This window comes from Lutra lutra, chromosome 5, assembly GCF_902655055.1.
Source record: "Lutra lutra chromosome 5, mLutLut1.2, whole genome shotgun sequence".
Classification (NCBI taxonomy): Eukaryota; Metazoa; Chordata; class Mammalia; order Carnivora; family Mustelidae; genus Lutra; species Lutra lutra.
The window spans coordinates 135,713,124-135,728,911 of record NC_062282.1 but is presented as its reverse complement, the minus strand read 5'-3'; the positions used below and the strand labels follow the sequence as shown (position 1 = coordinate 135,728,911).

At 46.0% G+C, this 15,788-nt stretch overlaps 1 protein-coding gene across 1 annotated transcript in view; it reads left to right on the top strand.

Annotated features, from left to right (window-relative positions):
* Nucleotides 1-2,187: 2,187 nt before the first annotated feature.
* The window catches only part of REEP5 (receptor accessory protein 5), a 34,697-nt gene continuing 21,096 nt past the window's right edge, over nt 2,188-15,788 (top strand). Inside the window, exons 1-2 of the mRNA XM_047730679.1 lie at nt 2,188-2,400; nt 3,089-3,182. Coding sequence (XP_047586635.1) covers nt 2,283-2,400; nt 3,089-3,182 — 212 coding nt within the window. The 5' untranslated portion in view covers nt 2,188-2,282. The remainder of the gene's footprint in view (nt 2,401-3,088; nt 3,183-15,788) is intronic.

Genomic DNA, 15,788 nt, shown 5'->3' with positions numbered 1-15,788 from the left:
GACAAGCACTGAGTCATCCAACCATTGAATCACTACATTATACACCTGAAACTAATATAACACTGCATGTAACTATACTGGAATTACAATAAATGAATAAAACAACATCATTTTTAAAAATATGTTTTTTTAAAAAGCAGAACATATAGAATGTCACACATAATAAGTTCTACAGAGCAAAACAAAGCAAGACGGGCCAGAGAACATTGGGGATTACAATTCAGAATCGGGAGAAGGCCCCACTGAGATGCCATCTGGGCAAAGACCTGAAAAGTGTGAGGAGAGAATTAAGCAGTTACCTGGAGCTTTTCAGATACAGGAGGGTTCCGCCATAGCAGTACTATTGACATTGAGGGCTGGACAGCCTTGTGGGAGGGCTGTCCTGTACATTGCAGGGTTCCTTAGCAGCTTCCCCACCACTACCTACTGGATACTAGCAGCAACCACTTCTCATTGTGACCATCTGTTTGAACAACCAAAGATGTCTCCAGACATTGCCGTATGTCCTGTATGGGTCAAAAACCCTCCTAGTTGAGAATCATGGAGATAGAAGGATGAAAGGCCAGAGGCAGGAATGCATTCAGCTTGTTTTGGGCACAGCAAGGAGGCAGGCTGTAGATGAAATTGGAAGACAGAGGGATAAACCACATCACCTCTGACCAATGGAAAGCTACTGGACCGTGCGGAGCAAATGGTTCAGAGCAAAATCCACAGTTTGACCCACATTTTTTTTTTTAAATATTTTATTTATTTATTTGACAGACAGAGATCACAAGTAGGCAGAGGCAGGCAGAGAGAGAGGAGGAAGCAGGTTCCCTGCTGAGCAGAGAGCCCGATGCGGGGCTCGATCCCAGAACCCCGGGATCATGACCTGAGCCGAAGGCAGCGGCATCAACCCACTGAGCCACCCAGGCGCCCCTTGACCCACATTTTTAAGAAGATCCAACTGGCTGACACATTGAGAATTGACTGTAGGTGGAAAGACAGAAATGCACTGGGAGGCTATCACAATAATCTCATTAATTTTTTATTTGGTTTAATTTGTTCACTGATGTGGCTGGATGGTGGTGGGACTGCTGAGAAAACGGAGCTAAGACTCTCTAGGGAAAAAAAGAGAAAGGAGAATTAGCATAAAAGGGAAAAGTTAGGAGTGGGCAAGGTAGTTTTTTTTTTTTTTTTTTGGCTCTAGTGGAAGGCAGTGCTGTAGCTAGGCCAGTTTGAAAGAGCAGAGGGGGGTTGTGCGGGACAAAGAGGAAGCGCTTTGGCCCAGCTGGTGTGCGGGGCCAGTGACGGCTTTAACTGAGGAACGCGAGCCCTCGTCTGTAAGGAACCCGAAGCTTTGAAGCTTAAGCAATGAGGAAAACTCTACCTCCGTTGTGTAGATCATAGGAGTCACAAAGATAATAATTTCAAAAGGAGTTTCCTTAAAGAGTGTGGTGAGAGATAACCAGAGCCAAGGTTTAAGTAGAGGAAGACGTTCTGATGGTAGCCAAGGGAGGCCCTGCCCGGAGGGTTGGATTTCCTCCTTCCGGGTAATTTTGCTGTAGGCAAGGACAAACTAGTCTCCGCCAGGGCGGGTGGAAACGTTTCCAGGATATCAGATATCAATCAAATTCAACTCCACCACAGCAAGGTTTCGGTAGTGCAGCGCTTTCCCGGAACCCATTTCCCCCGTAGGAGGGTTTGGGAAGTCTCTTCAAGGGTCTTTGCACCAAGACTATTGGGAAAAGCTATGCTGAGTTCCAGCAACAAGGGGGGAAGCAGGTCTCCGACGAAGAGTTCTTTCGGGGTTGGTCGTACATTTCCGTTGCTAAATTTAAATGCCTTGGCGGGGTCAGCACAGCGGTACAGACCCGTTCAAACCAGTCTCACTATGCGGCGGGTGGGAGCAATAGGGGCGCCGGCCTCCCCCTTGCCACCTGCTTTTGCACTAGTGCGATTTGCGCGAGGCGCTCACAGGAGTCATCGCTCATCTCTACCTTCGGCGGAATTAGGCCGCTAGATGCGGGGTACGGTCCCCCCGCCGGGAGCCGCTGCAGCTCCGGCCCCCCTCTGCCGCGGGGGAAGCGCAGGACCGGCCCGGGCCGGGTGTGGCGCCCGCAGCGGGGCGGGGCAGGGAGGGGGCGCCGCGCAGGGAGGGGGACGCGTCTACAGGCGCGGGACCCGCCCGCCTCCCGCCTCCTGCCTCCCGCCCCTCCCGTCTCCCGCCCCCGCCCCAGTCACCCGGCTCTGCGGCCACCCGCACTAGGAGCAGCCCGGGCGGCGGCGCGAAGGTTTTCGCCATGTCTGCGGCCATGAGACAGAGGTTCGACCGGTTTCTGCAGGAGAAGAACTGCATGACCGACCTTTTGGCCAAGCTCGAGGCCAAGACCGGCGTGAACCGGAGATACATCGCGCTCGGTGGGTGCGCGGTCGCCGCGGGTGGCCGGGCCCGGGGAGCGGCCGCGACACCAGCTGCTGGGGAAGCGAGCGGGAAGGGGGTTCGGAGGAGAGGGTGTGTGTGACAGATGTGGGCGAGGGCATCCTCGGGACCGATCTGGCCGTCCCGGCAGGCCGGGGGGCCGGAGGCCCCTCTGGGGCGCCCGGACCGGGGCGGGGCGGGGGGGATGGCCGGTGTTCGGGACGCGGAGAGGGCCGGCGCTGACGTGTCTGTCCCCGCGGCCGAGCGCCGAGTCCCAGGGGCCGCGCGCGGACTTGGCGCCGAGTGGTGGGGGCGTCCTGCGGGCGGGCGCGCGGGCATGGTCCCGCCGGGCTCTCGGCGGAGCTTAGCGCCCAGCAGGGTGTCCCCCGGGACTGGAGGGGTCGCGGGCGGGCGGGGGAGTCGGGGCCTCTCCAGATCCTCTGTGGATCGCGGTTCCCTAGGCCGGTGAGCTGCACGGCGGGGGACCCCTGCGGGAGGGGGCAGTGGGAACGAAGGTAGGGGCTGTCCCCAGGCGGACTGCGAAGCCGGGGAAAGGCCCGGGCCCAGCCTTACGGCGGTTTGTTTTTCTCGATCGCCCGCCCTAGGCCGAGCCTCGCGGTGGGGCGGGGTCTGTCCGGCTTAACGCCTCCTGTGCCAGGGGACCCATTTCTCTCCTCGTGTCTCCAGGTGTCATCGGGCTGGTGGCTTTGTACCTGGTGTTCGGTTATGGAGCCTCGCTCCTCTGCAACTTGATAGGATTTGGCTACCCAGCCTACGTCTCGTAAGTGGCTCCCCCTGCAACCCTCCCTACCTCCCCTTCCCTCCCCATCCCCCAACCAGGGCTGTCCTAGTTAGTACACATCCCCATTTTCCTGCGAGAGCGGTCAGTGCACAGAAGGTAGAAGGTGCTTAAGGTCACACATTTTAGAGCCTTTACTTGATGCCCGATCTTCTGATGACTAGCTGAAATGCTTATTTCATCGGATTATGCTGGCTGGGCGGGTCCCTTGTAATACACGCGCGCCGATGTTAAGTGCTACAACGAAGTCGTCCTGCCTTTACTGCTGGGGGGATCTCAGCTGGGTACAGAGAGCTGATCCCTTCTTCTTAATAATTATTTTAATGTGTTTTTCACTTTATACTTACATGTCTGAGAGTAAAACCCTATCAAATGAGACTTCCCCTAATTCAGAATTACCGTTAATTCAGAACCTGGGGAGAATTTTGCCTTCTTGATTTTGAAAAGACTAGCCACTTACTAAAGGCAAATGGAGAACACTTGCCCTAGTATATAAACAAAAACAACCTTTTTTAAAAAAAAGATTTTATTTATTTGAGAGAGAGAAAGGTAGAGATAGCACCAGAAAGCGCTAGTGGGGAGGAGAGGGGGAAGAAGGCTCCCTACAGGGAGCCCAATGGACTAGGGGCTCCATCCAAGGACCGGGGATCATGACCTGAGCCCAAGGCAGATGCTGAACTGACTGAGCCACCTGGCGCCCCCCCAAAAGAACCTTGTAAGATGCTTCCCTAATGGGACACCGGGGAGGCTCAGGTCATGATCCCAGGGTCTTGGGATGGAGTCCGGGATCAGGCTCCTTGCTCAGCCAGGAGCCAGGAGCCGGCTTCTCCCTCTGCTTGCCTCTACTTCTGCCTGCTGCTTCCCCTGCTTGTGCTCTCTCTGACAAATAAATAAAATCTTCAAAAAAAAAAAAGATGCATCCCTAATATAGCTCCTTGGTTATATAAATGACTCATTTATGTAATTAAACTTAAAAATGAATCTTAGCAGATTAGGATCTGAATTTTTTCCTATTTGAGGTTTTCACTCTACAGTATTTATTTTGAAAATATTCTACAATTTCATGTTTTCATTCATTCAAATCAGAATTTTTGCCACATATAAATTGTTTTAGTCTGTAGCTCTACCCAAGAAAGCTGGTGGGTCTTACTTTCATTGAATTGGTCTCTGCAAATTTTCTCACTCATAAAGGAGGAAGAACTTTTCAGCTGGGAGGCTAACACACAGATAACCCATGTATTACATACATCCTGTGTCTATTACAGAACAAGCTAGAATTTAGTGTTTGGCTAGAAAGGAGGAAACATGTAGACATGAGTTCTGATTTGAGCAGTTAAATTGAAGTTACTGTATTCTCCTGGTGCAGAATCACTTGGAATCACTCCATAAAGTCTGACGATGTTAGGCTCCTACTTGCTTATGAGTTTGGAGTTCTTGTCTTCATGTTGAGAAAAGCATTTACCCTCTTCCAGCATTACTTGTTTAAGTACCATCCAGGTTACATGTGTATACCAAAGAAGGGCAAACCAGGAAAACTGGTATGGCTTTCAGGTCACTGCAAAAAGGGGCCGGAAGAATGGTTTTTCACAAAATGTAATCGACTGATAATATGGTGTGTACGGAAAGTTTGGAGGCAACACAGATTCAAAGTGGCTTGGGTGATGTGTCTGTGCTCTCAGACAAAATAACATAAAAGTACATTCCTTTACTTTCCTTCTGATTGTGTAGTCCGCTTGCAAGAGTTCCTTTAATAAAAGTTTAGGAAAAAAAGTTTGAAGCATGATTCAGGTTCATGGTTTAGAGGTTGTTGATACCATTTTGAACAAATCCGGGGTAGCACTTGAGTAACTGCCTTGCTGCTTGAGTAATTTTGAACCAAAAGGAATATGGATATTTGGAAATACTGAGCAGCATAAAATCCTTTTCCATGTCAGTACCGTTTGGCACATAACCCTGTGAGAAACATAACCTTCTCTGTTAGTGTGATGAGGTCATTGGTGTGGGCTTTCATAAACTAAAAGTCTGTTCCTAGGTGGGGTATGTAGATCCAGGTGTGGGCGGAAGCTGATGTGACTACAGGCAGAACTCCAGTATGTTTCTCCTTGACCTGAAGTGGATTAATTCTAGCAGGAATCTCTTTTTTAGTCCAATTTTAAAGCAAGTCAATTTCAGGGTTTTTTTTTTCTTTTTAATCACTTTTTTGTAGTCATTCTTTCATTCTCTGCATAGTCAACTGAATAGAATTGGCTCTTTTTACTTTCAGGAAGCTAAATGGTCCTGTCTATTGCTCAGAATTCTGTGAAATGATAAAGATGTTCATATTTCTAAGTGTGTCAGGTACATGGGTTTTACCCGTTTTAGAATTATTCCATTCACCAAGTATATATACTTTCTTTTCTAGTTGAATATTCTGAGGCAAAGGGACATTTGTAGTATGCCATACTAGGAGCTGGAAAAGTGCTAAAAATCTTATAAAGGGAATTTAATGATTGCAGCAAAAATTCAGGAAATGATGAGTATCTCTAGAGTGGTATTTATTCACAGGGTGCTTCCTTTTGATAGGCCCAACTCTCTCACCTTTAAATTAAAGAGAACATTCTATGACCATACGGGAATTAAGTGAAGGTTGCTCTCTGTGGTATTTGGACTTCTCCCTAAAACAATGGTTCTCAGCCTTGGATACCCATTCGAGTTACTTGAAGGAGCTTTCAAAAATCCTAACGCTTGGGCCCTACCTCCAGAGATTCTAGTGTAACTGGTATGGGGTGCAGCCTGGGATTGGGGGGGGTCCTAGGCTCTTTGATCTTTTACAGCCTGTAAAGGAGTCCAGTGTCAACCCATGTTTTGAGCCCCCGATGTGGAGCGGCAGCAGGAACCAGTGCTTATTACACTCAATGGGCTGCAAGGGAGGGGAAAATGGCCTGCTGACCCTGGGACCCTACCTGACCTCTGCTGTGTCAAGGTGACATCGGATTGTGAGCACGGTATAAAGCAAACAGACCCCCAGTGAGTAACGTTGAGGCAGTCAGCGTTAGACATTCGTCTGATCAAGTTTGTTCATTGCTTAACCGGTGTCATTGTGTGATTGTCAGAAAATCGTTGAAAATGGTATTGTTAGTGGCACCTGAGTCCGTTTTACTTAAAATGTGACCCATGATCCCCTTCTTTTTAATTGTTCTCTTGCGTCTTATAATTCTCCCTGTGCTCCCCAGCCAGAGTTCTTCTAGAGAGTGCGGGTTCCTCTGTTTAGCAAGAATTGGATCCAGCCACACTCCAGGCCCAGTGGTAGCAGCCCAGTAGCTACTCTGGGGACTGGGTGGACATGCTGTCCGTTCTCTGTGAGGGCAGAGTCTGCCAAGGTAGGCTGCGGTGAGTAGTCCCATGCTGACCGAGGGTGGGAGGTAAACAGTGAAGAAAATGGACAGGGAGCTGGGGTAGGGAATAGCAGGAAGAACCCCCCCCCCACACACACATATTTCTCTGAGAGTCTGTTTGACTTAAGGCTTGAGAAAGTGCCAGGTGAGCCAAGAGCAGAGCCTGGTGGAGGTGCCACAGGTGCCAGGAGCTGGGCGTTGGAAGCCTGGAGAGAGGTGAGGGAGCCCAAGAGCGGTGGCCAGGGCCCATGGCCAGAGGGTCAGGGCGCGTTGATTCCAGGTGGTTGAAGGGAGTTTGCAGGTTTTCTGATTGTCTTGGATAGATTTTTAAATAGAAATAGGGAGTGACGTGATATGATGTATATCTTAAGGTCATTGTGGCTGCAGTGACCCTGGAAGGGAGTGGCCATCCTGCCCAACTCTTGCCAGTCTCGGCCTTTCTCAGCATCTGCTCTGGTTCCTGCTGGTTCCTCTCCTCTTCGTCCGTCTTGGGGAGGCCCACACCACACAATGGTCAGCACGGGGCTTAGAGGCTGCAGAGCACAGAAGTCAAGTTTGGAAAAGCTCCCATGGCTTCCTGGCTTGTCTTAGGACTCACTCCTGGGAAAACCGTGGGTGGGACCCCAGCGTACCTGGCTTCGGGTCAGGGGTGGGGTGTTGGAACCCAGATGGCTGGAGGCCTGGCCTCCACTCATGGAGGGGCAGTTAGGGCCTTAAGAGGCCCCCGTTCCTACTGGTTACTCTTGTTTTCTGGTACATCATTTCCCTTCGGGAGCACGGCCTTAGATCTTCTTCTACGATTCCAGACTTTGGCCACCGTGCACAGGCAACTTGAAATCGAATTCCAGCCTTCTCATTGTCAAGAGCTGTTGACAGAATTGGTGTCATCTCTTGACTTCTTCGCTCTGTTCCTGGGAGGAGAAGGCAGGCCACTGCTCTGTGTGAGCCTCTGTTACTGAAGTAGATCTACTCTCATGCCACCCCATTGTTTTGCTGAGGTGTAATTCTAGCCTTTGTAAAGTGTCCAGTTCAGTGTTTGGTATGTTCGTAAAGTTGTGCGTGTGTCACCACTATCTAATTCCAACACATTTCTATCAGCTCCCAAAAGAAACTGGATCCATTAGCAGTCGCTCCCTATTTGTCCTATGCCTCAGTCTCTAGAAATCACTTACTACTTTCTGTCTCGATGGATTGGCCTACTCTGGACATTTTGGAACCTTGGGATCCTCTAACATGGGGCCTTTTTTTGCTGGTGCAGCCCTGCTTCCAGGGGCATTGCACAAATCAGAGTCTTTCCAAGAGACGCCCCTGGAGCTCGTGCTGTGTGTGCCCCCTATACTGAGTCCATTGCCAGAGACCTGAGGCAGCCCCCACCAGGTCCTTGAGTGGGTGCCATCTTGGCCCTGCTTCTTTGGTCAAACGGAAGTATGAGGGCAAGTCTGATGACTTTATTCTCTAATTTTATTTTTGCCCCACAGGGAAAGAAAAGGAGGAGAGTTTGCTTTTTATCCCATCAGTGACTTTTTAAAAAATTCTACAAAAATGTCTATTAGTTTTTCTTTTTATTTCAAAATTTTCATAAAGATTAGGCTACCACCTTCCTGGGACTGTCAGAGCTGGGCCATAGAGATCAAACATATAATCTAATTCCTTTAGTTTTCAAATGGTCCAGGCACAGAGAGGTAGAGTGTGTGTCCCAAGGTCACCCCGAGAGGCCAGACGTGGTCTGGAAGTCTCAGTTACTACACAGGAACGTGACGGTGCAGTTAGGCATATTTTAGTACCAGGCTCTAAAAGATTAACTGGGAGTCCAGCATTTTGGTGACTAGATGCAGTCTAATGTTTCGCAGCACTTTTGCAATCTCATGCCCACTCGAGTGATGTGTCATTTTATCTTCGGGTCCTTCCTTGCCAACCCATTTTAAACTGTGGCACCGAGACAGAGGAGGTTATTGCTTTTAGCAGTTCGCATGGCTGAATACCTATGTGGCCCTGCAATTAATAGACACTTACATACCCTAGTTCAGTACTTTACAAATGTGGCTCGTGTAATCCTCATGGCACCCCGATGACATAAGCTCTGTGATTGCTCCCATTTTACAGATGAGGAAACAGAGGAAGGAGTAATTTGATTGGGATGGGAAAATGTATTTAAACCCAGGGAGCCTGGCTGCCATGCTTGGTAGAGCATAAGACTCTTCACCTTGGTGGTTATGAGTTCAAGCCCGAGACTGGTATTAGAGCTTACTTTTAAAACAAATAAATAGGGACACCTGGGGGGCTCTGTCGGGTCCTGGGATCAAGCCCCATCCCGGGCTCCCTGCTCAGCATGGAGTCTGCATTTTTCTCTCCCTCTTCTCCTCCCTCTGTGATCTCTCTCTTTCTCTCTCTCACTCTCTCAAATAAATAAAAATTAAAATAAAATAAAATAAATAAACCAACCAAACAACACAGGGGCTCTGGTTCCAAAATCCATGTTTCTAACTGGACCGCTACACTTCTCCCCATGTGGCTCTTGGGCTGTCTTGGATACACGCCATACCCAGGCAGAGATGAAGGGTGAACTGTTGATGTGAACTTTTTCGTTTCTCGATCTGACCCTGTCAATACATCGTCTTCATGCGGTGTATTTTTTTCTCTCAAGTAGGTCACTGCCCTCCCAAATCATATACCTGTACACAACACACACACACACACACAGGCATTTGCAGTGTTTTGTGAACGTGAGTTAGAACATATTACTAACAGGTTCTGTCGCTCGTTACGTAGCGTTGATTTACAAGAGCACCAGCATGACCAGCTGTTTGCAGGGACTTGCTGTTTCCCCAGTGCAAGCCCTTCCCAGGAGGGCACCCGGAACTAGATTTCCTGGGGGCAGTGCAGCCTTGCCTTCAGTTTTGTAGCAGGGGGCAAAGAATCTCAAGGAGAGGGTGTTTGGGGATGATGCCTGTGAGGTCAGATCGGAAAGGGGACAGTGAGGGGGAAGATTGGGAAGAGACACTGTCAGGTGACTACAAGAACTGTACTACAACTATCCCCAAGTAAAAGCGCCAGCATTTTCTTAGTTAATGATTCACAGCAGACAAAGTGCAGGAGCCTAGATTACAAAGGACTGGAATCTCCTCCTTTAAGATCTGCAGTGGCAGACTCCTAAATGGAGGTTTGGGACCCAAAGGAGACTTTGGAGAACGTGGCCCTGGTGTGACCGGCATTTAAGCACCACTTTGTTTTGGAAAAGCAGGTCATCTGAAGCAGTCTTCCCAAATGGGGCTGGAGGGGTGGATTTGTGGTTCTCAGACTCATTAGGAAGGGGCGTGTTTGTTTGTGCCTGCCCACTTGTGTGTGTTTGTGTGTGTGTGTGTTTCCAGAACTTGTAATTATGTTTTTTTATCCTTCTTTTAATGGATGAGAATTTGGAAGTGGTTACATTTTCTACTAAGCTGTTTGTGTTCCTGTTACACTAGCTTTTCCAAAGTCTGCCACTGGGAGCCCTGGGCTGGTCTGCTTAGGCACCCAGGGGCACAGCTCACACTGACACCTCTGGGTGGTGGGCAGTGTGTGCAGTGTTCTGGGTGACTCTGCGCTTGGGTCAGGAAGGGGCATCCTGTAAATTTTGCTTCTAGCATCGTGAAATCTTAGACATTTAACCATTTTACTTTTGTCGCCTTTTTATTGCATGCGTTTTCACTTAGTATCACTGCTAATATTGCTCAACTATTTTAAGATGGGAGTTGTAGAGAAAACTAGAAAAAGTGATAAAATGTCCTTGTAACAGCATGTCACTATTTTTGTAGGTAATTAGAGCCAGCATTTGGGTTAGCTTCTTCTCCCCTCGCCCTTGCCTGTGCCATAGAGAAAGAGAGTCTTAAGGAGCAAGTAAGACGAAAGATTTAAATGACTTACTCATAATCTATTTTTTGGGCTCTAAAGCAGTTGTGGGGAGAGATCCCATTCTTAATTCTCTGTTCTAGAATGTTCCCTATGAATTTTAGTGACTTTTTTTTTCTTTTCTGTGTGTGAAAGCCCTGGAGATAATAGTTTATCTGTCCTTCTGCCCCATCTTGGGGTTCTTCTCTTCTTCAGGACTGACTTTAAACGATTACTTCTCATCTCCTACAGTATTTCCAACAACTAGAGATACATACGAGACATGTTATTTTTATTTTATTTATTTATTTATTTTTTTTTTTAAAAGATTTTATTTATTTATTTGACAGACAGAGATTACAAGTAGGCAGAGAGGCAGGCAGAGAGAGAGAGAGAGAGAGGAAGCAGGCTCCCTGCTGAGCAGAGAGCCCGATGTGGGGCTCGATCCCAGGACCCTGGGATCATGACCTGAGCCGAAGGCAGAGGCTTTAACATACGGGACATTTTAAGGTGTCTTGTGGCTGTTGACAGCATTACCAATGAATTAGTTTTGAGAAACAATGAGTTAATACAAAAGTTGAGAAACAGTTTTAAAGATTGTCATTCATTGGCTTTTTGTAGCAGCTGAAGTAGGAGTGGAGGCCTGTAGAGACCTTTTCTGACGTTCGTCTGTCGCTCGCACATTCTTCTGGTTCCTGGGAGCAGAGCTTATCGGCTGGTCTCAGTCACACAGCCACTATATATAGCCTACAGCTTCTGGTAATCGGACCAGGTGATCTGGGGAAGGGATCACTTACGTGTCAGAGGTAACTCCAGGCTGCCATGTGCCTATCTTGATGTGGCCTTCTCCTGTCTGAGAAACGTCCGTTTAGATTGTTCTTGTCCAGGTTGGGAGGGTACTTGAGCTGATGTTCAACTTGATCATTCTGTATCTGACACGGATACTGTATTTACACAACCATCAGTTTTATAGACAGACATTGTTGGGGTGGAATCCTCATCTGCTGTGTTACTGCTTCAGGCATACTTTTTTTTTTTTAAACTATCAAAGAGTTATAAGGCATTCAGTTTTGATTTATAAGCTGTTACGGGTACCTGGGTGACTCCGTTGGTTAGGCACGTGACTCTTGATCTCAGCTCAGGTATTAATCTCAGGACCATGGATTTGAGCCCCGTGTTGGGCTCCACTCTGGGTGTGAAGCCTCTTAAAAAAAATTTTTTTTTCAGCTAGTTTAGGTCCCAGAGATCAAGCTGCTGGGGTGAGTGCCGCCTTTTAGAGATTTGGGAACTACTGGACCTGGATCATGGGTCTTTTGGGGCAAAGCCAGGTGTAGGTGGAGGGACGCCTGAATTCTCTGGCCTGCACACTTCAACGTTCCTCATGTTTTATATTTGACTGTGACTGAATTTTCCATTTTGCATTAAAAAGCCAAATGGTGGACAGTTGGTTAAAAAAAAAGATCATCATAATTAAACATCAAAATGTTTGACTACAAAATGTTGGCTTTTGTTTTAATATTTGGTCTCCATTAGAGATGTTTTATAGACTTATCTTAAAATGTATTTGCCTGTGAATTTAGCTTATGTATTTCACCAAGTCAGGCATTTTATGTAGGAGAACAGCATATTAAAGAGTAAAGGAGCATGGTATTTTTTTCACTGTTCTTGTATAGTCACCTTAGGAGATACACTATGTATCTTTCTAAGTATTTTCTATGTATTTAGGAGGCATATCCAGCTAGTTATCTCCTATCTTTTTTCCTTTCTTTTCTTCTTCTTTTTTTTGAATGGGTAGAAGGGCTGGGCACGATATAAATGGTAAGTAAGCAAATGGCTTTTACTGTGCAGGATCCTCTCTCTTGCTTCGAGAGGATAGCTGCTCTGCGGTGGAAAACAAGGGGAACTCTGCGTGCCCATAGCTTCTTACCTTCTTTTTTTCCATGAAGAAGAAAAATTTTTTCTTTATCAGCATGGAAACAAACTAGTGTTTATGTCTTAAAATATGTCATTTCCCCCCCTTCTAATTTGATGCACTGTATGAGTCAAAGAAGATTCATGATGGCATTCTCCTAAACCTGTAAAAGTTTAGTAAAGTATAGGAGAACCATTTTGGGCTCCCAGGAGTCCCTACGTCTCGCTCTTCGATACATATGGCGGAAGTAGTCCCTCCTGTAGTGGGTGCTGGGGGTGGTCCTGCTATGTGTCTGCTCTGTCAGAGAAAGGATTGTAAATATTATGGTCTGTAGTCTTGAGATTCAAGCTTCAGACAGTCTGCCTTGAATTCTGGAATATTTGCTATTAAATAAGATTTACCACATTCAAAATAAAGCAAATGGATTCCCGGCAGATTTCTTTCTGTTCTTTACCAACGGAGTGTCTCAAAGCTGTTTATTGTTACAGGGTTTTTTATTAATTGTTTTTTTTTCCTTGATTCACTGTCTGGTCATAGAATTGACTCATTAAAATTAAAATTCTGGGGGTGGATACAGCCGGTTTTAGTAGTAAAGCCAGTGCTTTGAAGAAATGTATTACTTAATTTTATGTTATTTGCCTAATTTGAATTGTAGCGACCAAGTTCTGCATGAACCACAAACACTACAGGTGGTTGGCACCTGGCTTTCTTTGGTGTGAGTCATCAGAAGCGTATGTGTGTATGGATCTGCTAGTTCCTAGCTCTCTTAACCCTTGGGCAGATAGCTTAACTTTGATAAAACCCAGTTTTCTTATATGTAATAGGGGTGGATAGTGTACGTCAACCACTTAGCACAGAATCTATCAATCAGTACGTGCTTAATTAAGGGTGGTTACTTTTATTAACCTACAGAGAAGAAATCTGACTTGGTCATAGTTGTGATTATCTCTAGGTCATTGCGCTTTTGAATGATTCAGGGAAAACCTCCTTAGTGTTTTCTTTGATTAATTTCTTCCACTTAGCTTTTTTTGGTTCCTTGTCTTATTTTTTCTTATACCTATATTAGCAGCTTAAGACATTATTATTCCAAGAGCGTTAGAGGACAGTAGAATTTTGTTCTTCCAGGTCATGAGGATGTGGTTCTAATGGTTCTCTTCTGTTATGGTGTGGTATGTACATGTTCCTGAGCACTGGGTATAATTTTAACAATTTGTAAATACGAAATCCCATTTTTTTTTTAACTTTTTTTGTTTCTATTAAGATTTCCAGTTTCCCATAACTCTGGCTCCACAGCCCTCCTTCCTAGGACCCTTCCTGAAGCACACATGTGCTCCTTAATTAGGAGTGGAACTGTTTTTGACTGTGGACTTTTGGTCCTTGAGAACCACTGTTTTGGCCCAAGGGCTTCCTTACAGTGTCAGAAGAAGCAATGCCAGTGCTCAGTATATGCTCGTCTCTGAGGGCGTCTGGCACGGATTGGCTGTGGTGGGTTACTACACGGGCAGGGGATACCCTAGGTTCTCTGAGAGGTGACTCGGTTTTTGAGGGAGAGAATACCAGTAGCTCAAGACCATCTCTGCACAACCTTTGTTTTCTCTCCACATGCTGTCTTTCAGCCACGTTCCCTCCTGCCCTTGCTTTTAGAAAACATCAATAAAGGTATAAACAAACAGATGGGCCCCGTGGGTGGAGGCAGCCAGTACCTGTCCCTGGAGTCCAGTGGTCTGGCCAGTGAGTTCTATGCTTATCCATACCCATCCAGTACTAAAGAATTTAGGCCCGAAAAATGTTCTCAGCAGTGTCCGAATTTGTTGCCATTGACCTGCAAATGGGATTTGGGGATTTCAGCTCTTTACTCTCTGTAGCATTTGGGATTTGGAGAGTGTGAGGTATAATTAAAATCCACGGTAATTCTATAATCTCCTCTTAGCCTTATTAACAATGCTGTTAACCCTTTGGTAATTCTATAATCTCCTCTTAGCCTTATTAACAATGCTGTCAACCCTTTACCAGCTGCACTTAGCCAGAAGGACTGGAGTGTTCTTAACACTCACTTTTCCGTTTAGTCTTTTGCCTCCCTATAATGATAATAAATTATCACATTGTAAGTACTTCTCTGTTAAGGTAATATTTAACGAAAGCTTGCTCTATTCAGGGCCTTGATTCTAAGTGCTTTACATGTATTAATTTAATCTTCACGACAACATGATAAAGTTTATCATTCCTGCTTGAGAAATGAGGACACTAAGGCCCAGAATAACTTGCTCAAGGTCATGTGCCTAGTAAGTGGTAGAACCAGATTACAAGGTGAAAGCTGAGCGTGGTGAAATGATGCAAAGCCAGATGAGCATTGGGAAGAGAGGAAGGAAAAAGCCTGGCTGTTCCACAGTAATTAATAATTTTTTTGATAGTTGCTTTGTTTAAATAGAAAATTAGAATGAGTCCATTCCATGTGATGGGCTGTCGGACTCTCCTTTCTCTTTCTGTGTTTACGTGTGTATTGAAAGCCTTTAATGCTCTGAAACACAGCAGTGTGTGTCCGATCATTGTTCGAGAAGTTTGTAAGAGACCCAGGAGCTGTTTCCTTAGGAGAGACATTAAATGAGTGTGCCTGATGTTCACTTCAGTGTTTAACAAAGCCCTAGAGAGAGAGTTAGTCTCATAGGAGGAGGTAGTTGTAGAAAGTCCGGTGTTCATTTTTTTTTCCCCACGTGGAAATCTTTTTCCTTCCTCTTGTTATAAAAAATAGTACAGGCTCATTACAAAAAGACCTCAGAATGAAATTCTGCAATCCTAATGCCCAGGATTAACTTTACCCAATTTGAAGTATTTCTGGACACCATTCTTGGTCTGTAAACACACACAGATATATATCTGCCTTTCTTTTTTTTTTCTTTTTCCAAACACAAAGTTAGTAATCTACATTCAGCCCGGTATCTTGTACATCCTTCTCTGTTAATATCCTTTTTAAAGGCTTCAGAATATTTCATTTTGTGGATATAACAACATGTATTTATGTAGTTTCATAAGAACGTAAGGACAGTTTCATGCTATCCTTAAAAACTGTGTAGACACATGCTTCTATAATCTTTTCTTTTTATAGATTTATTTATTTATTTGACAGAGAGAGAGAGGTGCAAGCAGGGGGAGAAGGAGAAGCAGACTCCCCACTGAGCAGGGAGCCTGATGTGGGACTCGATCCCAGGACTTCAGGATCATGATTTGAGCTCAAGACAGACACTCAACTGACTGAGTCACCCTGGCACCCCTATAATATTTTATTTTCAGTTGAAATTCATTTGAACTTCATATTTTGGTCTATAAAATATAGAATAGGAACAGTTTATCTGTAAGACAGCTACCAACTCAACAGTTTCTAATTCTGCTCTGTGAATTTTTAGAACTGCAAGCCACTCCCATAGGTGGTATTGATGG